At 53.5% G+C, this 25,159-nt stretch overlaps 1 protein-coding gene across 13 annotated transcripts in view; it reads left to right on the forward strand.

The window, feature by feature from the left end:
- Nucleotides 1–25,159, forward strand: part of PEBP4 (phosphatidylethanolamine binding protein 4) — an 80,020-nt gene that overhangs the window by 22,415 nt on the left and 32,446 nt on the right. For 12 of the 13 annotated variants that reach the window (XM_056321762.1, XM_056321763.1, XM_056321773.1 and 9 more), the window contains exon 5: nucleotides 16,969–17,067. The exons of the other annotated variant lie outside the window; for it this stretch is intronic. In XM_056321762.1, coding sequence (XP_056177737.1) covers nucleotides 16,969–17,067 — 99 coding nt within the window. The remainder of the gene's footprint in view (nucleotides 1–16,968; nucleotides 17,068–25,159) is intronic. 13 annotated transcript variants of the gene reach the window in all.

Genomic DNA, 25,159 nt, shown 5'->3' on the forward strand with positions numbered 1-25,159 from the left:
CCTCATTAAACAAATATTTCGCAAGTGGGAGGAGGAAGGGAGGTGGCAGTGCTGCAGAGCCCCCCGCGATGCTGCAGCCCCTCGTGATGCTGCACCCCCTCGTGATGCTGCAGCCCCCCACGATGCTGCACCCAGGCACACCAAGGATGATGGCACAGCAAAACAAACCTGGGGCTGGGGACACAGCATTGCACCCACCAGGTGCAAAAAACCCTTGCAAAAGCAGAGGTGTTTTTTTTACTGAAAACTCTTGCAATTCCTGCTGCGCTGCATGCGCCCGGCTGCTTTTGGGGGGGGGGGGGCGATGTGCCAGGGTGGGAGCGGGGGCACGTGCCAGCCCCATGGTTCAGGGTTCGGTTGCTGCTCAGGGCTTTGCCCCTGTTTTTTTCTGCAGCTGCTGGGCTTTGTCCTGTCCATCCAGGAGCTGCTGCTCCCAGGAGATCTCCCTCTTCACAGAGGGGCAGGTCGCACGCAGTCAACGGATTTGCCAGATTTCTTCCAGCTGGAGGGAAAAGCCTGGGAATTTGGGTGGAAATCTGGCTGCAAGGGAGGAGCAGGGCTCTTGGCATTTGAAGACCAGATCCATTTGGCTGGTGGCGCTGGCTGGTCCTGGTCACCTCTGGGCTTGCTGGGCTGATGCTCTGAGCTCAGCCCCTCCTGGACCATCCGTGAGATGAGCCAGCCTGGGCTCAGCTGCTGGCAGTGGAGCGCTGGGAGCTGCAGCTCTGCCAGCCTGGCACCTTTCCCCATTGAAAAGGGAAGGAAGGCTTGGAAAAGAGGAGTACTGCTTTTGCCACCTTTTGGTCTTCTTTTGCTGGAATGTCACCGCAGGTGCCACTGGCTGCTGTTTGGTGGCAGGGACCTGGCGGGTGGAAGGGGAGATGCTCCTGGAGCGCATCATGTGCAAAGCTGCTCCATCCCTTGCAATGACCGCAGCCTTCACATGGTTTTCCCAGCAAAGATCCTGTAATCGGGACAGGGATACCTGCAGGTGGATGAGCATGGGGGATTCCTGTGGGACCCCTGCCCGAGCGATACAACCCACGTCCCCCCGGGCAGTGGCTGCACTCAATTTGAGCCCCGGTGGATGCTGCCTTTCCAGGAAAACACTTTATCAAACCTCAGTCTTGAGTCCTTTAATTATCTGCGTCCAGGGTATAAATTGCACGAGCACTTAAGGGCTGTTCTCAGCAAGGGCCTGAGGCCACGGGGCAGGGCTGTGGCCGAGGTGCTGGGTGACGCTTGTTCGTGCCCCTCTCTTTTGCACACCCAGCTTCATTCCAGCACACTCTGGTATGTCAGAAAAAAAAAAAAAAAATCTCCTTCAGGAGGGAAATGTGCAATTAAAATACCACCACCACACAAACACACACACACAAAAAAAACCCAAAAACCTGTGGCAGTCTCCAAACAGTGAATTAAATAAGGATGAAAGGCAAATGCTAGCTCTGGCAAAACCCTAGGAAAGGAGCCATCAGCTATCCGCATCGTCCTGGGATTTCAAACCATGCCAATGAAATTTGGCCGCTTCATTTCATTCGCTGTCAATCAGTGTCGCTGCTACTGATGCTTCCTCCTCTTTTTATATCCCCCGTTTCTTTTGGCGATGCCCAGAGCTCAGTTGTATCCCAGCCAGGCAGCCCTCATCACCAAGCGATTAAATCATCGTAAAAAAAAAAAAAGAAGAAAAAAAAGAGAGACGTCGCTTCTCAGACATAATAGTAAAAAGGGGGCGGTGGGGGGGGACGACGGCTCCGGGTCTATTTCTGCTCTGATATGTCCTGGCGCTGCCGGCGTGCGTTCCCCAGCCACCGCGCGATGCTGAGCCGTGCTGAGCTGCGCCGGCAGGTCACCTGCTGCAGATGGTAAAACGCGATGTGCAGAGAGGGCTCTTGCACCATGCAGGGTTTCTGCAGCATCCCAAAGCCCCCAGCCCCGGGTACTGGTCCTGCTTGGGTGCTGGACCGTGCCCTGCCACAGCCTCACGGGGCTGCTATGAACTTCATCCCGGCACAGAGCATTTGGGATGTCGGTGAACGTGGCTGGTTGCGCCTGGTCCCCAAGCGTCTCTGCTCTTGAGCATCCCGACCTCTGAACATCCTGACCCACAAGAATCCCTGCTCTTGAGCATTCCGGCCTCTGAGCATCCTGGCCTCTGAACATCCCTGCCTCTGAGCATCCTGACCCACAAGCATCCCTGCCTCCGAGCATCCCTGCCCCGTTCCTCTCACAAGGGCAGCTGCCTCCCAGCCTCTAAAATCTACTGCTTTAATAACAGAGCGCTCAGGCTGTAAAGGGACCGTGGAGAGAGGGGGGGAATAATTGTGCAATTGAGGGTTATCAGCTCGCAGAGCGTTTCCCATCCTGGATTTGGCCATTCCCAGTATAAAACTGAACAATGAGGAAAAGGCTGCCTTAATGAAAATGTGCCTAAAGGCCTGGCCTTGGGGACCACCCAGCAGTGGGCTGTGACCGTCCCAGCCCCGCTGCGGCCGAGGGTCCCTGAACACCCTTATTTGTGCAGATATTTGCGGCAGCGTGGCCCTGGTTTTGCTGCGCGCACGGCTCTCTGCTGGAGGTTTTGGCTCAGTCCTGGGCTGTTGGAAGTACCCAACAGGTTGCTTTGATTTATTTTAAGCATTTTGCATTTAAATGTGGCGCTCTAGGAAATCCTGCCCGGCTCGTGACATCCCCAGGGCTGCTCCTGCCGCCTGGGTGCAAGCGGCACAACACCCGGCTCTGCCCCTGGCAGCAGCCCAGGCGGCAAAATTGGGCTCGGATCCCAGTTTTTCCCACATGGAAAAAAAAACAAAAACCAACAAACAAACTACCCAAACTTCAGGGTGTAAATGCAAAATCTGTCATCCCAGGGGACCATCCCTGAGGGATTGCAGAGCCAGGGTAGGGGGTGATGGGGCTGGGGGGTTGTTTGGGTAATAACATTAAAAGTCAGTTGCGTAGCGCGTGCGCGGCTGCTGAGCGGGGCAGCACAGGGCTGGGCCAGCCGCTGCTTTTTAATTTCAGAAATGTCACTGAGTCACGAATGACTCATAATTATAATGGGAGACATTTCCAACCCGGTGCATGACTCGGAGACATCTTCCAGTGATATTAGAGCTGTTTGTAAAAGCCAGGCCTTGCCCTGGTGTGCTCCCCCCCTCCCCGGCTGGGTTGTGTGTCCCCCCTTGCCAAGGTGACAGCCCATTGCGCCGCGGCAGCAGGGATGTGGTTGGGGCTGAGGATGCTGGTCTGTGTCGGACAGGAGCAGGGGCCTGCGTTAATGGTCCCCATCAGGTGGCAGGTGTCTATTAAAGTGACTCCCATCACCGCTGCGGCTGGCCTGCCCTTGGCTCGGGGCTGCTCCGGCAGACAGCTCCGTGTCGCGGTGTAACCTCAGCGCCGGGGCGGTCGCCACTGTCGGGGTATCGGCAGGCAGAGGGGCAGTGCATGCCCCCCAGGCTGTGCTCACTCCTGCTGCTTGGGAACAGGCGGTTCATCCCCTTCCCCATCGTTTTGGGTGCAAAAGTAGCTTGGCGGAGTTTTGACGGTTGCAGTTCAATGTCGCGACATCGCTGCCTGCGACGGGGGCAGCACAAGGGGGTGTTGCTGTATCTGAGCATCCTCTGGGTTATCCCTCGCTCTGCCACTTTCCTCCTCTTCCCAGCCAAGGCAATTGTCCTATTGTCCTTCCCATTCCTGCTGTGATGGGAAGGGGGTGGGTCTGGCCAGGTCCCCAAGCAGCACATCCTTGAGTGCCGAGTGCTGTGGTGGGCACCTGGGGGTGATGCTCCCCTTCGGAGATGCTTCAACACCTGGCTCTTCTCCTGGCTCACCTTAGCAGGCAGCCCGGTGCTATACCTCCAGACCCAATTCATTAAGCAGGATTGGTATGAATTAAATTAGGGAGGCGTTTGATCCAGCTGGACCAGTTCTGAGCTCCTAGGGTGACTGGTGTTGGTCCATGCCAGCATCGTCCCCAGTGTGATGCCCGGGAGCCGGGCTCGGGGAGCCGTGCAGTTCCCTTCTGACTGGAAATACTTTCTCACCAAATAGCATTAAATATTCCTGAGCTGTGAACATCTTGGACTGATTTTATTTTCCATAAATAAACTTGTTGGGAGATATTTGGAGATGGGCCTAAGCTGCAGAGCTTGGACTGGGTCCCAAATCTCGCTGCTGTTTGGGCTCGAGGGGTTGGTTCAGGATTGTTTCGAGCTTTATTTCGGTTCTCAGAGTCTGAGATTAAATAGCTGCCCTCAAACGCAACTCTCTCCGTGCTTCCACCAGCTCCCTGGCCCCCCCCAAGGGCTGCTGATGGGCGGAGAGGGGCTTGCAGGCATCCCCTTGCTATAGGCATGGGCCATAGGGTTATAGCTCTATAGGCTGCTATAGGGTTTTCCAAAGTGGTCGCTACCGCTGGCTGTTTCCAGCGTGGCCAGCTGGATGCTCTATGTGTCTTCAGGAGGTACCAAGCTGCCGTTGCCTGGTGGGACCGCGGATGCTCGATGCTTGAGGCAGCTGCTTGCACCAGCACCGTGCATTTGGAGGGTGCAGAACCCCTTTCCCCTCGCACGTGCGAGGTGCCGCTCGCCCAGGGCTCCCGTCTCGTCTTCTCGCTGCAAGTGGGTTGTTTTCCAGATTGGGGAAAGGGGGTGGGGGTGGGGAAGGAGGGGGAAGGGAAGAAAATCTATTCCGGTTGTTTATTTTTAAATGGGGAAATTAAGTAGAAGAGCCGTAAGGATGTGTTTGCAAACCTGCTCCCTACACGGTGCATCCCGAGGAGGCTGGATCGGTGGGGTGAGGTGGTGAGGGCTTAATTCCCTTCCCTTACCGGAGGGGCCAAGCACTTTCTGCTCGTCTAACATGTGCCTGATTAATTATGACAAGTACAGGATTGCTCTTTTGGTGAGCACACATGCTCCCCGAACCCCTCGCAGTCCCTCACCCTCGGCTTCCCTTCTTTTCACTCAATTTTCAAGTTTATGCCAAGCGCAGCCATTGGGAAGAGGAGTCTAATCTGACCCGTAAACTCTGTCACATCCTCATTAATTTGGCCATGTCTCCCCTGGTAGCCTAAGGGAACCGTCACATTTTTAATGAGGCTCCGAGGAGGCCGTCACAGCGACAGCTTCATTTTGACAGCTGCGATGGGAAAGGTGCAGTGTCAGGTATTACGGCGGCTGCCGGGGCTCCCGGTGCTGGTGCCGCCTGGTCCGTGTGCAGGATTTGGCCCTTGCCGTGCAAGCTTTTGCAGATCCGTGCAAGGCATTTTGGTTTGGCTCCTTTTTGCCTGGGATGCGGCTGCTGCTCCCGAATTTGCTGGTGGTTTACAGCTGAGCTGGGCATGGACCCAGAGTGAAGGGATGCTGCTGGTCTTCCATCGATGCCTTGGGGTCAGTGCTGGCATCCTGAGCCCTTGGTACAGCTCCAGGATTTGGCACCATGGCTCAAGACAAGCTGCCCTGGCCAATTCTGGGAAATTCTGCTTTTTTCCCCCCATTATTCCTAAATTTAAGCATTTTGGAATGAAATCCCATGGCAGGGTCCATTTCCCAAGGAATTTTCCCCGCTGGGGGGATCAGAGGCCGCATCCATGAGTAGTTTTGTGTTCAGGGTGAGGATCCATTGCTGTTTTGTGCAAGGGCAGCGGCTGATCCTGAGGGATCTTGCTCCACCCTGGGAGCTCTTCTAGCCTATTCTAATGCAAATGCGCATTAGCTGATAATCTGAATGTTGAGTGGATTATTTCACCCCCAGATGAGCTGCTGTAAGGCAAATTTTTTTGCTTTTAGTATACTGAACCCAAACCCCCTCTACCACCACAAATTAACCTACCTTGGAATTATGTTTTATCGCCAGAAATCCGTGCAGAAAGCACACCTCTCTCTTTCCTTTTGCATGCCCTAAAATAAATGAAGAAATAGGACCTGATGACACCCTCTAACAGCTTTATCACATATGCATGATAATTGCATCAGCAAACGTTTGTATTGCAATTAAAATGAGGAGGCAATAAACCATGAGAAATCAATTAAAAGAAGATCCCGGCTGTAGGAGCAGCATCCCATCCTCCTGCCTGTCCTGTGAAGATGCACTAAGACCCTACCATCCTGCTTCATCCTTTCCCCCCCCCAAAAAAAACACAGCAGGGCTTGACCCTACCAAGGTGGGGCTGAGCAGGGTGTAGCTTTTTCTCTCTTCAAATTTCATGAACGTGGAGCATCACTGCTGGCTTCGCATCGTCGTGCTGGAGCATCGCTGCCCGGCACCGTCACAGCATCACTGCCCTGTTTTTGGCAGCTGAGGGCTTGGCCTTGGGTGCTGGCAGGGCAAGGAGCAGAGGCAGCACCCTTGCACCCACACAATGGTGGGATTTGGGTTTTTTTGGGGAGTCCGGAGCAGCAGCATGTTGGGTGGGTTGCTTAAAGCTGCTGGGCTGAGCTCCTGCCAGGGCAGAAATGGAAACGTGCAGGAAATGTGCGTTGTTTAAAGCAGGGTTCAGCTTTTTGGGTGTTGGCAAGCAAGTTGTGAGAATCCAGCCCCGTGCAAATGCTGGAGGCTTTGCTTAGCACTGCTGTGGGCTCCGCTGGTCCTTCAGCATCTGCCCCCTGCACCTTCCCTAAGACCCTCTCTCACCCCAGCACCAGCTTTTTCCTCCATCCATCCATCCATCCCCCCAAAAAACGGGGATTCGGCTGCAAGATGCCAACCCCCCCAGCCCCGCTCCAGCCAGCACGCAAAGGGCACTTTCCCCCTGGAGATGCATTTCCCCGCTCCGTGCGCTGCACACTTGGAAAAAAAAAAAAAAAGAGAGAAGATAAACCCACCAAAACAAACCCTTCCCCTGCACGTGCAGCTCCTTCCCCCGGGAGAGACTGAAAGAGAGACTGAACCGCATGTGACAGATGTTAATCGCATCATTTAATGCACTCCTGGCAGGCACTTGGATACAGGGCTTGGTAGGAACCTGTACGGAGGAGAATAGACTATTGTCTCTTGTTTCCGCCAGCACCCACGAAGGAATGGATAACCCCGCGATACACAACTCACCCAGGGTTTTATACAAAGGTGCAAATCCCAGCCCTTAAATGGGGGAATTTTCTCATAATATACACGGTGCTTATGGCCATTTCTGTGCAAATACCTAAAAAAAAATCACCATAACCTCTGTCTTTGTTCAGTCTGCAGCTCCCCAGAGCGCTGTTCGATCTGCAGGGGGTAGGGGAGAGGGGAAAATAGTGATGGAGGGATCACGCCTGATTCACGCCCGAGCATCCCTGTAGTAACCCCCTTCTGCGTGGCCTGGGAAATAATGAAACCCCATCAAATATTCCTTGTAGGTTGGAGAAGGGCTATTTGCTGCTTGGGGCTGCTGGCAGCGGGGAATTGCGTTTCTGAGGCAGAAGCAGCATCCCACGGGCCAGCTCCCTGATTGAATTCCCCCTTGGTGACCCAGGAACGTAATTGCAGCAAAGGGGAGCCGGGAGCAGATCGCACCCGCCGTGGAAATCAGCATCTCCATCCATCACCCGACCTGGGAAGAAATTGAGGCAAGATGACTAAAGGTCCATAAAAGTAGCAAACTTATTGACTAATAGATTTCTTAGTCATGAAGTCCCCGTGCTCCATATGTACCGAAATCAAAGCAATTACGGATTTAAATGAAGCTGGAATCCGTGGTGCAGAAAATGCTTGTTTTAGCGTAAGATTGGCCAGAGGTGAACGACCTGTAAAACCCCTGGTAATGAAAGCTCTTCACAGCTTGCAGTGTTTCACTGGATGGTAATTGCTGCAGTCTGTGATACGGATCTGGCTGCGTTAATGATGCCCTGTTCCTTTTCATAGGACTCATTTAAGCTTCCCATTTTTTAGGGATTTCAGAGCAACAAGGTATTGTGGAAATTAACACATTAACGCGGATGTTTTCTCACTTGGAGTATTTAAAATATTATTTAAAGCTTTCCACCGGTATGGATTAACAAAGTGATGGGGGCCGGGAGCCTGGGGAAAGGGTGGCTGGTGTGTCTGCTGGAGACAAATGGAGTGCGACACGGGCGTTCTTTGCTCTTGGTTGGGCTGTGTCCATAGGATTTGTATTTTATTTAGCATGCCAAGATGGATCTATTAGAACAAAACATACATTAAGAAAAAAAAAATAAATTAAAAGAGAGATTTTGGATGGGAATAAAAACCCTATTAACTTCCAAATGAAAACCACATCCAAGGGAGACAGTTGGCTTCTCTTCTTAGTTTATTATTAAATATTTTACTAGGGAGGGAAGTTCTGAGCTGAGCATCTTTTCCCTCCTGTTCCTGGCAAGAGTGCTTTGCGTAGCAGGGAGGGTTATTTCTTGGTGGTTTTGCCAAAGCGGTTTCTGGGTGTAGATCAACAGGTGGTGATGGTGCACTGGGGTGGGGGAAAGGGCCCGGCTGCACCTTTGGATATTTGTGGCTTGGGAGCAGCAAGTCCAGATGCTGGGGGTGCATGGCAGCAGGTAAAGGGATGCGGTGGGTGGGCTGGCGCTTCACCCCTGGGGATGGAGACGGGCAGAGCAGCTCCCGCCGCTCCTGAAATGCTTTTATTTTCCCCCGAATGGGGAGAAAAGCTCTTTTTGCCTCCCAGCCCTTGCAATCTCCGTGGCCGAGGCACCATCCCGGCTCCCAATGGACTCCGGGATTAATTTATTTCGGTGACCCTGGGGGCCGCTGCAGCCTGACCCCGATGCCGGAGGGGAGGCGAGGTCGGAGCCAGGGAGCAGAGGGGACCGGCAGCAAATGATAAGAAGCTTGGGGCACTTAAGAGTTTGAACAATACGGAAATGGCATTTCCAGTTAACTTAATCACCACGCTGGCTCCGGCTGAATGTAAGCGCCAAGATTCAATTACCGTCCCCGCGAGCGCGGTCCCTGGGGAGCGACGTGTCACTGTCCCCCCGCAGCCGCCAGCTGCCAGCCCCGCCGTCCCACGCCGCTGCCCCCCCGAGACCCCCGTCCTCCCGCATGGCCTCGGAGGCGGCCGAGGGTCCCTGTGGGCATGCCTGCGGCCGGCGAGCCGGGTCCGAGGGGTCGAGGCGTATTCAGGAATGAGAAATAGAGAGGTTGCAGAGGACTGGGCGCTTGTAGGAATAGGAACTTCTGCCGTTCTTCCTGTGTCAGGCCAGTGATTTCCCTTTTGGAGCTGGGAAATGGTGGGATTTGGTGGCCGCAGAGGGTGTGTTGTACCTGCTCAGCATCATCTGGCATCTCCCTCTCTGCATAGGGATGAGCATCACCCAGAATGAAGCGAGAGCAGGGCACGGGCAGAGCCAGGTAGCTCCCCACACCCAGGGCTGTGACAACCCTGTCCACATCTGGATGGTTTTACAGCTGATCATGGTGGAGCAGGGGATGGGAGAGGTGGCGGTGAGGAGCTGGGGTGGCACCAGTCACCCCCACACCCCATGGGGTGTAGCAAGCCCCACTGCATCCTTGCAAAGACCATGGGGACATCCGCTGTGACAATGGCCACGTTGCTAAAAAGAGATGATTCTCAGGTCAGCTGGCTTCCCTACAGCCAAGGTCTGTCCTTGTCCTCAGATCCTCCCACCTCTCACCCCTTTCTCTGTGGCTGGTGTGGCGCTGGGATGCATGTGCGGGGTCTTTGGCATCACCGGCAGCACCGAGCTCTGCGGGGCAGGAAGGTGAGATTGTGACACTGGGATAATCCACTTTTGCTGAAGCTGCTGTTCTCATTTTTAGAGAGAAAAATCTAATCCAGAAAATAAGAAAACACTCATCATTTAATTTTCCCCAGTATTTTTTGCATGCTCATGGGATTTTAATAATATTAATTATTATTTAATTTGCGCTTTGACAATTCATTTGTGCTGAGCTATTATTTTATCGGAAAGACAGCAACGCTCAGTCCACTTGTGCATCACCATCCATCCTGCCGGCCTCCAGCTCTTCCTCCCATCCATCTCCCCATCCTGTCCCATCCAAAGCAACCTGACATCTCCTTGTTGTCCTCCTCCTTTATATTATTTTCTTTTTAATCTTTGGCTACTAAACCCTAAAGATCAATCTGTTGCATGTGTCACTGGGTGCTCTTTGCCTGCATGGGTGGGACCAGCCAAGCAAAGGGCTGCCAGGATCATCAGCTCTGAGTCACAAAGCCAAGGAACTGGTCCCTCATGGGTGTTCCTGGTGCAGGAGCATCTCTGCGCCCCATCCCCATGTGAGCATCCCCCCATCCCCACGGGAACATCCCCCCACCCCCATGCCAGCATCCCCCCATCCCCACTCCATCATCCCTCCACCCCCCTCCATCTCCGCCAGCTGCAGCCCCACTTCCCCAGATAATGAGAGCGAGTTTAAAAAACTTAAAGCCTCTTCCTGCACGCTGGTGACTGACACAAATGGAGTTCATATTTAATCATCTGTTAACTCGTTGTCTATTATAGCTCTTTAATAGCACCATAGATATTCTTAATGAAGCATGATTTAAGGTATTTACAGCTCTAGGACCGACAGACATCACTCACAGTGTGCAGGTAATGAGGCGTAAAACAGCTCTGGAAACCGTAAAAATGGGAGAGAGAGAGAGTGAGGAGGGAAAGAAAGCAGGCAAGGAGTTAGGAGCTGAATTGTTCCAGGGTTTGTTTTAAAATGTTTAGGCATTTAAAGTCATTTCAGCTTTCCCAAGGTGTCTGGTAGCACAGAGTTCAGCAATTCCCAGCACTGGTAACCCCTGCCTTGCTGGGGAGGGTCCGGCCCCGTGACGCCCCTGAGTTGGGGCAGCTGCTGCAGTGGCTCCTGCCCTGGCATGGCTGGAGGGAGCGGTGAAAAGCCCTCTGAGGGTCCCCAAGGGCTCTGCGGGCACGGCAGTGGGGGCATGGCAATGCCCCAGAGCAAAGCCTGCCGGTTTTGGTGCGTTTGCCCCTGCTGGTGCCGTTTGCTTTGCTCACTCGCTGGCACGGCCACCACGACCCCCTTGTCTGTGGTGGGGAAACGATGACCCTTTCCTTTGCTCCTTTGCAAATGTCACCCTGTGCAATCCTTTTCCTTTTTCCCCCTAGCAAAAAAAATAATAAAAAAAAAAGAAAAAAAAGACAAAAAGACAAACCCCCCCCCGAAAAACCCCACCCAAACCCAAGCCAAGATTCGCAAAATAATTTGTGACGGAGATGCCATTTTGCATCAAAATATTTTGTAGAAAATGTCAAATGTCACCAATCCATGTGTCCCCCTGTGTGATAGTAATTGGGCTGGAAGGCTGTGCTCTGCCACCGCAGCTGCTTGCCACCTTCTCCTCCTCCTCCTCCTGCTCCTCGCAGACCGCTTGGGAAATGTGTCGCTTCCCTCGAGTCCATCCCTGGCTCTTGCTGGCCAGCCCAGGGATGCTCCTCGTTAGCTCACCCCGGAGCCCTGCCGCCCAAATGGCACTAAACAGCTCCTGGGAAAGTGGGGGGACAGAGCAACAGCTCGGGGGGTCTGGGGGGGGGGTGTTTTCCTTTTTGCTGGTGTTTTCTGGGTTGGGAGACGAGCAGCAGTGGGGCTGAAACGTGCCGCCCCATTCCCCTGATGTTCAGTGTCTGGCGGTTGGCTTGCGGGTGATGATGATGGAGATGGATCTTAATTCTGGGGAAGCTCAGAGTGGGATCTGCAATGGGGTCTCGGAGCCAGGAGGCACAGCCTGTTGCTCCTCTCCCTCCCTAAAAATGACCCAGGGGCACAGCCTCCTCTACAGCCGCCTCATGCAAACCTGTTCTTACAGCATCATGGACCCCTTGGAAGATTTATCCCACTTTCTGCTTGGTTATGTTAAGCGTGTAACACACCCATTGCAGTTTTATTGCGAGGAGCCAGTTTATTCTGCTACAGGGGAAAACTAACCACGATAGCAAATAAACTATTCCTTAAAGCATCCCAAGACCTTAATCCGGGAAGAGACCTTTAACGCGCTCGCTTTAACAATCCCGGATTAATCAATTTTTATTAGAACATTAGGCTGCATAAATATTTGGCCGGCTTCGCCGCGGCGAGCCCCAGGGGAGAGCGAAGGGATGGGGAGAGCTGCAGAGTGTTAGAAAGTCAATGAAGTTCCCTTGGGCAGCGCGGGGCCGGCGGGGAGCACAGACCTGCGGCTGGGGGAGCTGGGTCAGGCGTTCACACGGTGCTGCTTGTCCCCTTGGGCAAGTCCTGCGGAGTAGGGTTAATATTGCTGACCTATTTTTGCAAAGGGAGAAGAGCGTGGAAGCGGCGAGGTGCTGATTGAAAATCCAAAGGTAAAATCCTGCCGTGCTCTGCAGCTTTCCCAGAGCCACAATAACAGACTCGGTTGCAAACAATTTTTTGCCTGCCTCACCCCCCGTGCTGTTAGCCACCGAAGAAGGAGCTAGAATTTCTCTTTGGCGAAGCATCAGCAGCAGAATTGCTAACTATGTGCCCGTTATAGAAACTTTTTAGTACTGGGGACAAGCCAAGAAAAAAGCCCAGATTGACTCTCAGCTCTCAGCTGGTGCTCGCAGCGCTTCCACCTCGCGGGAGGAGCAGCACCGCTTTGACTCTTGCACCAGCGGGATGCAGGCTGGAGCCCTCGAACCATCACCCGGGAGAGTTGGGATGATGTTCCCCAGGATGCTGGGCACCTCCCTGCCCATCCAGGAACTCCTGCCCCTCTCCAGCAGGTTGCTTTGGGTATATTTAGATTTTCTGGTTTGCAATTGCATAAACCGAGCTCTCTCCTGACTGTTGTGCTGGGGTGCAAGCTCCAGCCTAGGCGCTGCATGCTTGGGATGCATCACTGCATCCCACCGGCGGGACCGGCCAGCCTCGGTTTGCATCGTCTGGTGCCATCCATCACCCTGAAATCCATTCAAGGAGATAATACAGGCTATGGCAACGCCGAGCTTTAGCTCCTTGGGGAGGTGGAGGGCCTTTTGGCTCAGATACCGTCTTAATCCGTCGGTGCCGTCGTTTGCTTCTGCAGAAGCTCCCTGCCTCGGTAAATTTGTTAGCGGCTGTAAAGGACATGGGTGGCAATAGGTCAGCTCGAAATCTCACCCGTTTCCTTGCAAGGGGCTGGGTGCTACCAGCAGCTTTTGCTGTGAGCAGCATAACGGCCCTTGCTCTGGGTGGGAACGAACGAGGAGCAGCTCCAAGGGATGGCCAAGCTGGGGAGAATCCATGTGGACTTTTCAAAATGAACCAAACCCGTTTATATACCCTGCGCTGGGAAGCAGGCGCAGGGCTGGGGGCTTGGCTGGGACTTTGCCCATCACTTAGTTTTGAGATTGAATTTCTAAGGCGAGTGGGGCCAGCGAAGCTGGGCACCATCCGGCTTCCCTTCGCAATCAGGAGAAAGTGTATTTCATGCCATTTTTCTCTGTGCCCTGGCAACAGGCACGCCGGCGGGATGGGGCTTTGCTCCGGCTCCATCCCCAGCCAAGCATGGGCATCCCCGGCAGGGCAGAGCCCCATGGCCACCCCGGCTCTGTCGAAAACGCCGGGGCACTGCATGTGTGCTGCTTCCATGTGCGCTGGTTTCCAAGGAAACCGCTCACTCTACATGTGTGTCGCTTAACACCCTATTTGCTTTCATTTGGATAAGTCTTTAATTCCTGTGCAGCCCCAGCTCCACGGGATCTATTGAGCTGTGTGTGTATCCTCAGCGCACAAATCCCTCTCCTGCCTGCCCGCCTCTTGAAAAAGTCCCTGCCTGCTCGGAGCAAGTTTCCTAAACCTGTGCCTAATTGGAGTAGCTGATGCTTTCCGCGGTAATAACTGGATATATTGCTGTTGCTTCCCTCTAGAAACAATTAGCAGGGAAAACACACCACGTTGTGCTGCTGTCATCTGCCACCAGCTCTGCTGCCTTGGCTCCGTGGCGAGGCAGGGCAGGACGCCTGCGCCCGGGGACGTGGGGTGCAAAGCTGGGAGGTAGCGCCAACCCCTCGGGGAAGGCAGAGGCTGGCTAAAATGGTTCGACGCTAATTGCAAAGCACCCCGAGGAGCAGCGGGGGGAGGGGAGAAAGGGTGGCCCTAGCACCAGCACAGCGGTGTCCCCATTGGCGTGACACTGGTGGGACCAGGTCCTGCGCACCAGCAGCTTCTCCATCACCTGGGCTGAACGGGGAAGCGTGACAGGGTGTTGCAGGGATGCTTCATCACCCCAAATTTTCAGCTGCAGTAACCCAAAGTGGTTTTTTCTTCCCTCTCCCCCTTCCTCCCTTCTTTCTGCAAAGCAAGGCGCCGCCCGTTCTCTCTGCACTGGAGGATGGAGGAATTTTTTGATCTAAACCCACTTGCCTCCTCTCCAAAAATCCCCGGGGCTGGTTCATGCTTGTAAAGCTGAGCAGCTCCCGTGTCACTCCGGGCTGGCTCCTGTCTGGAGCCCTGACAGCAGCTAATGCTGTTAGCCTGTGTCGAGGAGGGATTTCAGCATTACAAAAAAAAAAAAAAAAAAAAAAATCCAACAAAAAAACCCCCAAACTAAAATCACCAACCACTCGGGATGCTCTGCTGCTAGCGAGCAGAGCTGGAGAAAAACCTGTCTGGGGTGCAGAGCATTGCTCAGGGACATGGCTGGGGGGGGTTGCCCAGCTTTTGGGGTGATTTGGGAGTGGGGGGGGGCACGGACAGTGCCCTGCTGCTGGCATGGGATGCGACGGCACCTAAGCACCAGGAGATTAACTCGGGTCGCGGAGGGCTTTGCTATCTTTAGGTGGAAGGTGAGGGATTGTGCCTCTTAGGGTGGCCTGCAGGTAATGAGAGAGCAAAATCCCTCGGTCCCAGCCCGGCTCGGGGCCGCTGACCCCAGCTCCCGTCCCCGCGGGGGTCTGGCCTCGCCGGCCCCCGGCCGCGTGCGCTGCCACCTTTCTAGGCCACAATCTGTACCGATTGCGAGCCTGCTGTTAACTTTGCTTGCACCCTATTCTCGTGTTTGCTGTTATTTTTCAACACTTTTTTTTTTTTTTTTTTTTTTTTTAATGCATAAAAGCACTATCCTCTCCCGAGAGCCTGCCTGTAGCGAAGGCATGGTCTGTACAACTGCAATTATTTCGAAGAACAGATGGAGTGAGGAGCAGAAAGTCTGTTAATAGTAATAGAAATGCTACATGTTAACCTGGACAGCACACGATGACAGTCCCATGACTACACGTTCTGTTCCCACCAGCTGGGCTCCCGAGCAGAGATGAGAGATTCAGAAACGCCGTGCTCGGCTCCGCACCCTCCCCAAAGTTAGAGCTCAAATTCCTTCACACTTCCAGCGTAGGGTTTTTGGGTTGTCGGGCTTCTTCTCCCCCCCACCCCCCCCCACCCCCTCCTTTCCTTTAAATGCTGATATCAGCGCCGGTAAGGAATATTACTGATTTTTTTTCGTGGATGCTCACAGCGATGCAGCCGGCTGCAGCTGCGAGCACCGTGGGGAGGGAGGTGGCAGCTCTCCCGAGCTCCAGCCTCACACCCTGGTACCATCACAGCCCCTTTTCCATGCACACATCTGCGTGCTGGATGTAAACCCCCCCCCCCCCCCCCCGCGATGCCAGTGCCTTGAACCAGGCTGGGATTAATGCGCCAGGGCAGCAGCGCCTTGCTGGCCGTGCTCCCGGGTGGTTGCAGAAGTTTGGGATGTTCACTGCCAACTGTTGCCAGGGATTTGCTAAATGGGTTGAAATCCACGTTTTCAGGTTAAACCAGTTCTTGTTGTGGGGATGGGGTCTGCACGGGGGGCTGAGCGAGTCACGGCTGCTGCAAAGGGAAGAGGCTACAGTCGATCCCCGGCTCCGGCAACACCCCGGGGCTTGCTTGCCCCATTTGCCCCAACCAGGGCAAGATTTGCAAGACTTGCAAGATTTGCAATAGAGCAAAAAGGTTGGTTCAACCCCAACCATTGCGCTGTGAAAATCCCTGCCTGGTTTGACAAGCAACCGGGGGATTTAGCCACAGAGCTCCAGCTAATTTCGGTGGGAATTGCATGGCTAAATCCCCCAGCCGTTTATGAAACCTCGGCCCTCGGGCACGCTGGAGCGGTGCGTGGCACCGCTGGCGAGCTGACAGATGCACCTGGAGGTTTTATTAAGATATAGATCCCTTAATCTGGGTGCTTGCAGGATAATCTGGTGCCTGAGGTCCTGCCAAATCCCCTGAGATCAGCAGGTTTTCTATCCACAGCCTCCAGAGGTCACTTCAAACCCAGCTCCATCCTCGGGAGACCAAAATATCCATGTTGTCTTACAGTGTTGGTGGCACCCTTGGGTGCTGGGAACCCTTGGTTGGGACCTGGGGTGGGATGTAAGGGATGCCCAGGGGCTGAGCCAGTATCATCCATGAGTCCCGGCTCTCTTTGACCAGTTTCACCCAGGAGAGGTACCCGACCCCCCGGGTGCATGGCAGCAGCCTTGACTTCATGCAGCATCTTTTGTTAGGCTGGGGTTTGTTCAGTAGGGCTTAGCTCCTTGCAGCCACCCTCGTGGAGGCTGGGGCATCCAGCCTGTCCCCAGCAACCGCCCTGGGGCTGGAGCTACATTTAAATCCCCCAAAATATCCCATCCCCCTCTCCCAGGGATTGCAACCCTTGGCGGAAAGTCCCCTGTGCCGTGGTGCATCGCTCTGCCCTGTGCCGCTGTAGGATGTAGTTAGAGGATGGCTGGCAGGGGAGGAAAATCTCTTTAGTGCCTTTTATTTGGAGGTAGCAGAAAACCCCTGTTCTTCCTCTCTTTGAAGAGATTTAGGTCACGAGGAGTAAATCGTCCTGAGCAGGTTTGTGGCCTTTGTGTTCCCCTGGTGCACGTTCATCGCTTGCCTTCTCTGTGCATTTTGCATGAATGCAACCGTCCAAGTGTGCATGCATGGGAAAATGTGGGAATAAAATGTATTTGAGGAGCTGATCAAACTCCTGGAGGGCTGTTCCTCACTGGCACACCATGGGTGCAAGCCCCCAGCCCTGCACACCATGCCCACAATGCTCTCCTCTCCTCTTTGCAGAGCAAGAAGTACGTGCTGGTGCTGGTGGACCCCGACGCTCCCAGCAGAGCCAACCCCAGGAACCGCTTCTGGAGGCACTGGCTGGTCACCGACATCCCAGTGAGTCCCCCCTGCAGGGTCCGTATTTTGGGGTCCCAGCAGCTCAGGGATTTCCCAAGAACCGGGGTGCATCGGGCGTTTCTGCCCCGGAGGGTTTGATTCCCATGGGATGCGCATCTGGGTAAGGCAGCAGCATCTTCTCAGTGAAATCCCGAAGGATGAGCGTTTGGGAGAGAAATGTAAATGGTGCTCGGCGTGTAGGTAGGGGAGTGCTTCCTCAGGCTATATAGAGCGAAGCTGGTCCAAAAATATTGCTGGTTGGGTGGTTTTTTTGGGTTTTTTTTTTTCCTTCTTCTTCTAAGGAAATGCTGAAAAAAACCTGCTTTGCAAACTCCCCACCACCAGTTCTCTCTGCAGACAACCGATCGTTTCAAACATCTCTTGCTGCCTTTTTTTTTTTGGTTAAAAAAGTGATTTTGGTGCAAATCTCGCTGGTGCCAAATTTTGCCTTTTTATTTATTTTTTGGGGGGAGAAAAGTGTTTCCAGCCTGGGGGGTAAATGGGTTTGAATGCCTGCTGCTTCCCAGCTCCGTGGCCATGGGACAGAGGGATGAGCCCTGCAGTGGGGCATCGCCCCCCAACTGTCCCTGAGGACCACTGGTTTGCTTCCAGAAAGGTTGTGGAAAACCGGTTTGTTTCTCTCCTGCTTGCTTTTATCTTTTAAAAGATTAGGTGTTTCAGCCCTGAATCAATCTAACTAATAATCTTAGTACTGAAGTCTAATTAAGATATCAATTAATTTGCAGCACGCATTTAACAAGAAATATCTCGTCATTCTCCTCTATTATTCTCTGAAATTACTGCTAAGGGCTTTTTGTACAGATACCTTAATTAGACTTTTTATTGTTAATGGGAATATTGAGCAAATTAAAATTGGATATTAATACTTTCCATGAATTTCATAATTGGCTGAAAAATATAAAGCTTCAGAATAACTGCAGAGATTTGTGTACAGGGCTTTTTTTTTTTTTAATCCTTCACAGAAACCCTTCTGCATTTCTAACAACAGGGTCCTGAAAGTCTCTCATTAATTTTAATATTTACTAAACGCAAAGAAGCCCAAGCTCTTGTTTTCCCTTCTGTACACAGATCCTTCTGAGGCATTCGCTATTGCTAATTATTGTGTTTTTCTTTTCTTTTTTTCTTTTTTTTGGGGGTCTAAGATCATTTAAGCAAAGAAGGGAAATGCAGGATTAAAACCAGTTCTCCAGCACAAATGGAAGGTGGTTGGTTTTTTTTTTTTTTCCCCTGGCATTTGGGCGATTCAGTTTGCAGTATAAAAGATCAGAAAGCTCCTTGCTGGGCCAGGCAGGAGGGGGACAAAGGAGAATTTTGGGAAGAAGGGCTTTCCCGTCTCCAGGTGCCTGGTCTCTGCCAGGGATGGAGCTTACCCCAACCCCAATTATTCCTTCAGCTTTCTCGTCATGAGATAAATACATGTGTATGTATATGAGCAGGGAGCTGGCCTTGATGATCCTTATGGATCCCTTCCAACTTGAGATATTCTCTGATTCCATTAGATATTATATATAATATATGTACGCTGGAGTCGATGATCTTAAAGGTCTTTTCCAACCTAGACGATTCTATATTGACATGGTATATATAAATACGTATAATGATATGATATATATATCCCTCCCATATATATCTTGTGTGTGTGTGTGTGTATATATATCTCACGTATGCACAGACATATATGCCTATACATCTCCCGTGCGCTCTAAGACACCACCAAGGCCAGCAGCATCTTCGCAGGGCGCCAGGACAAACCCAGCTGGCCCAGCCCCGAGGTCGGTGCCCATGGCCGGGGGCGCAGGCTGGGGGGTGCCAGCATCCCCCTGGGGGCTGCAGCCGGAGCTTTCCCAAAGCCCCAGCCCCAAACGGCTCCTGCGAAGCCGGCGGCTCCCCGGGCTCAGCCACATGGTGTCTCGTTGAAATGCAGATCGTTGGGGGGTATATGGAAGTCTTGGCTCCGAGGAGCTTCAGCTGACAGGCTTATTTGCACACTGGCTCTAAAATAACCGTGTAGGCTTTACATGACACCTTCTGTTGCTTTGGTGCAGAGAGGGGCTTTCAAGTGCCTTTCTCCAGGAGGGATGGGGTGGCTGGCACAATGGCTGGGGGGCTGCGAGAGCCCCTGCGCCCCAGCATCGCCCCGGCATCATCACCCTGGCATCGCTGGCATCCCCGGTTTGGAGGGCAGTGGCTCTGGCAGCCCTCCGTGCCCCTTCTAGGTGCTGCAGTACCTTGGCATGCCACCAGGTTTGGGTTTCGGCTCCGGCTTTGCTTTCCCAGGTGGGTTTTGGGATGGAGCATCCCATCCCAGCGGTGCCGCTCACTGTTCCTTACCCGCCGCTGCTCCGCCGCTCCTCCGATTGTCAAACATGAGAGATGCTTTCACTCCCATTCAAAATAATTTAAATAAAAATGTTGCTACAAAGTGGAATAATATCTTTTGATGAATGTTTTTAAAGCCCTTTAGGTTTTCACGGTAATTTGCAGTGTAAAATTATTTAGAGATAAGAGCCAAATTAGCTCTTATAGGCGGAGGTCGATATGTCCCGTTATCCATGCAAGCAGTGTTTAAATATAATCAGCCTTTACTCTAATGCAGCATAATTGTTCATTTGAAATAGCTTTTTTTTTTTTTTTTTTTTTTTTTACTCCATTCAATGAGTCATTAAAATATTCAAAGGATAATGCAGTGAATTGGAAATGAATTTATCACATTATCCTGTATATACTGTAGAGCATCAGGTAACTAGGCAGAGTCGGAACCAGTTTACAGAGAAATCCAGTAAACAAGGCTTTCCATTTTGTATTCAGTGGGGGAAAGAAAAAGGGAGAAAATACTGCCCTTCAAATGGAAAGCTTTCCGTCTTTATTCCCCCTCCTTGGGGAGGAGGAAGGGGGAGGGAGAGAGCAGCAAATTTGTACTCCACTAAAGCCTCGCTGCTTTAACTTTATTTTTATCAAAATATGTTTGTAACAGAAAGTCGTTATGGAAACCAGTTCTGCCAGCCAGGAAAAATCCTGCGCCAGGCTGGAGCAGAGCGGGACCCACCGGGTGCTATTGCCACCCGGCATGGCTTAGCTCGCCCCGCCAGCCCCTTCCCCGGGGAGGTGAGGTTGGGGAAACTGAGGCACGGAGCTGGTCGGAAGCGAGTCCGGAGTCAGGTCGGGGAAGCGTGTCAGCTGTGGGTGAAGGAGAGCCAGTCCCACCCCAGCACCCACCACATGAAATGGTTTTTCTCCCCACAGTGGGTGCGCTGGGGTGCAGCCCCCTGGGGTTGAGGTTGCTCCCATGGCTTTGCAGAGTGGGGTGGGGTACCCATGGGTGCAGGACCGGCAGGCTTGGGTGCTGGGGGGACCACAGCATCCCTGGCCGGTCCCAGAGATCCCAGCACCCAGCGCTCTTGGCCCACGGTGCCCACTCCTGCGGTTGCATTTGTCAGAGCGTTTCTCCTTGCCAGTTGATAAACAGGCTCTGGGTTGCAAGTGTCACCATAGAAACAGGTGCTATCTTAAGCAAACAAGGGCTTTATTAACCTTAAAAGTTATGGTATTTTTGCACAATTAGGGGCTGGGAAGGGACCTGCGGGGGGCCGGCTGCTCGCCCACGCGTGTGGCCCTGCACTCTGCCCCAGCGAGCGTCCCTGTCCCCATCCTGAAGGGACACTGATGCACGTGCTCCAAAGCAAACTTTTCCCCCCCGTAGCGTGTCTATACAGCACAGGGTGTGGGGGCCACACTCATCCACAACGCTTGGATTTATCACTAATCATAAGGAGCAGCTTTAATTGCCGGCTGCTGTTATTTCTGCCCCTTGGCTGCTGGGCGAAGCGCCTGGGATATTTTTGCAGAGCGCTCGTGAACCGGGTGCGCTCAGCTTCCCAGCAGGGCCAGCTGTGGCCAGCCGGGAAAAAAAATCTTGGAGGAGCAGGGAATGGTTTTTACTGGGTTAATTGATGCTAACAGGGGGGGAAACTCAGCTTTTGCGTATCCCGTGGGTGGGAGGGATCCCTGTTTTGGGAAATGCTGGAGTGCTGGGGTGGGTTTCCCCACCTGCGTCGGGCCTGATCCTGTCACCATCCAGCATCCACGGTGCCTGTGTCCCTGAGCTGCTGGCTGACCCTGCAACACCGTGGGACCGCCGGTCCCCACCACTCCGGGGGCTCCACTGCCTTGCAGATGGATCCGTCGGTGCCGTGATATCATTCTCCCTCGTTCGGGCCCTCTTGACTCTACTTTTTGGGGATTAAACCAAAGGTTTGAAAGGGAAAGAACAGAGAGAAATGTTGTTTTAATTGATGACTGGACTCCTTGGAATAGTCAGTTCCCTGGTGTGAGTTTCTATAGCTGCTTGTTAATGAAACCTTTATTAGTAAAAGGAAAAAAAAACCCCAAACCCTAAGGAAACACAAAATAAGCACAAGAGGCTGCTGCTCGGGTGCAGTTTTCTTTGTGCTTCAAGCTGCTCTGGTCCTCCATCGGCACATGGCAAGGTCAGGTCCCCCCAAAACGCCAGCGCCCCAGCAGCGATGGGAACCTCGGCACTGCCGCATCCATCGGAGCCTGGTGCCAGCCCTTGGGCACGTGTTTCCCTGGTGAGGTTTTGTGTTGAACAGGTTTCCCACGCACGGTGTCCCAAGCCGAGTGTCGACGGCTGCGTTGCAAACAGATGGGGTTTAATTGCTGTTACCATCAGGCTCTCTGCAAGTATCGTCTGAAAAGGGTTTTCTCAGCCAATTGTTTTAAAACAAAAGTTCAGGAACGAAGTATAGAAATTATAGATCCAGTGTGTTTTGAAGAGCAAATTGTTGGTATTACCTTTAAACATGGTCTTTAGGCAACAGCATCAGGTTGAGTGAGTGAGCGTAGGGTGCGATGCCACCCTAGGGTCTCGGATGCTGGAGCAGGAGCTGGCTGCTGCAGGGAAGCCCCCACCAGCGCCGGATCAGTCCCAGCTGTGGGAGCACGGAGCAGCTCAGCTGGGGAATTGTTCAAGCAGCATCAAGGCAAAGTGCTTCTTTCCCAGGACTGCAGCTGCAGGAGGGAGAGGAGGGAGCTCAGGGAGAGCCAGAGCCCCCGGGGCTCCCGCTCACCCGGGGAGGGGGGCGGGGAAGGTCTTTACATAGGCGTGGCTGGTTGCACGAGCACATGTGTTTGCCCAAGTGTGGGTTTTTGCATAAGCACGTGTATTTGCACAAATGCATGTCTGCATTAGCGCATGCGTTTGCACAAGGCCATCGCAGGCATGGCCACAGTGCTGGCCGCAGCGCTTCACCTCCTTGCAGCCTGTGCTGACCCATGGCAGCCGCTCACGCCGCAGGGAAACCCCCTCCCCACATTTCTTTTTCCACTCGTGGTGCAATGGCACCACTCCGGCAAACCTCGGTGCCTGCTCTGCCACCGGCATTTGGGCTGGGAACAGCCCGTCCTTGGTCCTTGCGCTGCCCTTTGCTGCCGGGGTTCATCAGTCCTGGGGTGCTCCATCCTTTCCCAGGCTCTGCCCAGGGGACATTCGGTCTGCAGCCCCCCCCGCGTGCCAGAGGGTTAAACCCACTGGTGCATCCCTGCAAAGCCTGGCATTCCCACCCCGCGTGAGCTGCTGCTGGGCTCTCCTGGAGCTGCTGCTCGGGTTTATGCTCGCCTGCCTTGTAATTAATGCTCACAGGTAATTACACTCCCAAACCTCCTGAAAAGCTGCTACTAAGCAATTCCCCCTGGAACGCAGCAAGCGCTGAAAGCACATGGGGGACGTGCAATGGCTCTGCTGTGTCTTGGGGACCCAGCACCCAATAGCCCAGCTGGGGCAGGGGGGATGGGGGCTCCGTCGCCGGGACCCGAGCATGCCTGTGCTTGCTGCAACCCATATTGGGGCTGGGAGAAAAGGGGGAAAGCACTGAGTACCCCAACATAGCTTGTTCCCAGCCTGCCCCTGCCCACCCCACCAAGCCATCCTCCTCCTCGACCCCATGCTGGGCACCATGCTTGGGGGTGCAGCGCCAGCGCAGGGCATGCAGCCACGGCTTGGCCCCCAGCACCACGGCAGGGCTGCAGCCCCCGCTCCCACCGCAGCCCCCGGCGCTGCAGCACCTTTCTCTTCTGCACATGCGATGCCTAGCAAAGCACTCGGGGCTGCGCTCGGGATGACAGGCTCTGCACAGATGTGCATTATATGATTATTATCATTATATTGCCAAGGATCCATGATGAGCGAGATGATTGTGACGGCTACAAAGAGGCTCTTGTAAGCAGGGGCTGCCGGCAGCGAGATGCTCACAGGTTTTTCCCCTCAGCCCAGCCCTGTCCCGTGGATGCTCTTGGCTTTGCTTGGGCCCTGCCATTGCATAGGGATGTTTTTAGGGTGCATGTGAGGTGCTAACCCATTCAGCATCCAGAAACCCCTCTGGTTTTGGGGTTATTCGGGATGTTTTCATGTGCAAGACACGTGGCGTGTTGCACTTGCCAGGAGCTGCCCCGTCAATCAGCCCCTCTGCCTTCATCTCTGCAGCAGGTATCCTCGTTATGCAGATGGGAATTAAGGTTTTTCCCTCGATGCTTCTATTTCATTTAACATGCAAAGGCTAATAATTTGTCACAGTTCAATAAAGTGGAGGTTACAAACACTCTCACTGCTGTTTATTTAAACGATGGTTTGTTAATTAGCTCCTCTTAACGAGGAGAGAATAAATCAGATAAAACGTACCAAAATGGTATGGAGATATTTTGCAGATTAATTTTATTTTCCAGCTGAGATGCTCCCAGCAGCCAGGTGCTTACCTTCTCCCGGCTCTATCCCAACCTGCTTCCCAAGCCGCGGTGCCGGTATTGGTGTGCGGAGGCACATCGTGGCACCGCTCAGCCTGGGCTGATGCTCTGCCCTGTTGCATGTCACCCACCACCAGTCCAAAAAGGACTTTTCTGGCTTTTTTCTGCCGTTGGGCTCTGTCTCTCCAGCCTGGCCGTGGTGGCGGCTGACCCTGCGGCACACTGGGTTTCCCTCCAGTTTAGCTCACCGCTTGTTTAATCTAAGGTGGTTGCAGGGGAAAAATAAAAATTAAATCAAGAATAAAGTTGCGCCGATGCAGTGGGGGGTTGGGGGTGGGTTTACCCATCACCGTCAGCCGGAGACAAGCTCCGATTTTGTGGCGTGGAGAACACTTAGATCCCATTGGCGTTGTGTCCCTGTCACCTCAGGAATATTTCATATATAGTTTATGAAATGTGTCCGGGAATGGGATTTCTTGCAAACTTTCATCCACGTCCCCCACGAGCATCCGGGGACCCCCTCGGTGATGGCCGGAGGAGAGCGACGGGGCTGTGCGCTCCCTGGGTCTACCTTGCGGAAGAGACGCTAATCAATGATTAATCGGGCATGTGTGGCTGTGTGGGAGCGATTTGTGTTGGAGGAGGGAACTCCTACAGCACCCCGGTCATGAATCATTTGAAAAGCAAATTTGTGCAGTTACCAAGGGAACGGAAGAAAGGAAGGGACTTCCCTTGCCGAAATGACTCGCGCTCTGATGCGGCTGAGAAAATCGCTCCAAAAAAAAAAAAAAAAAAAAGGGGGAAAAAAAAAAAAGAGTCGAAGCTGTGACTAAGCAGCAGAAGTTATGTAAAGTGCTCGCTGGGAAGTGCAGGGGAGGGACAGCACATCCTGCTGCTGCCCACGGTGGTGGCGGGGGGCGGCTGCCGGCCCCCTTCTCACCTCCCCGGGGAGCGGGGGCGAAGCCGCGCCGGCTGGCCTGCTCCCCTCCACTTGCCCTCGCTCATGCAGGTGTTTAAAAAGCCTGGGCACACCCTGCCTTGGTGCCCTTTCTGGAGTGGGGCATCATCCCTGTGCTGGGACCGAGCAACCGCATCCCCCACCTCTGCATCCCCCTCGGCCACGGTCCCTCAGGGACTTGGTGCTGCAGCCGGCGTTGCCCCAGGCAGATGTCCTTGCTGTGGCCAGGGTGGCAGTTTTGGGGTGCTCTGGGGGATGCTGTGCCCTGCGGTGTGCTGCCGCATGCCTGCCAGCCGGATGGGTGCCCACAGCCGGGCTGTTTCCATAGGGAAGGGGAGGATGCGGGAAATGGTGCTG

This window comes from Falco biarmicus, chromosome 18 (genome assembly GCF_023638135.1).
Source record: "Falco biarmicus isolate bFalBia1 chromosome 18, bFalBia1.pri, whole genome shotgun sequence".
Lineage (NCBI taxonomy): Eukaryota > Metazoa > Chordata > Aves > Falconiformes > Falconidae > Falco > Falco biarmicus.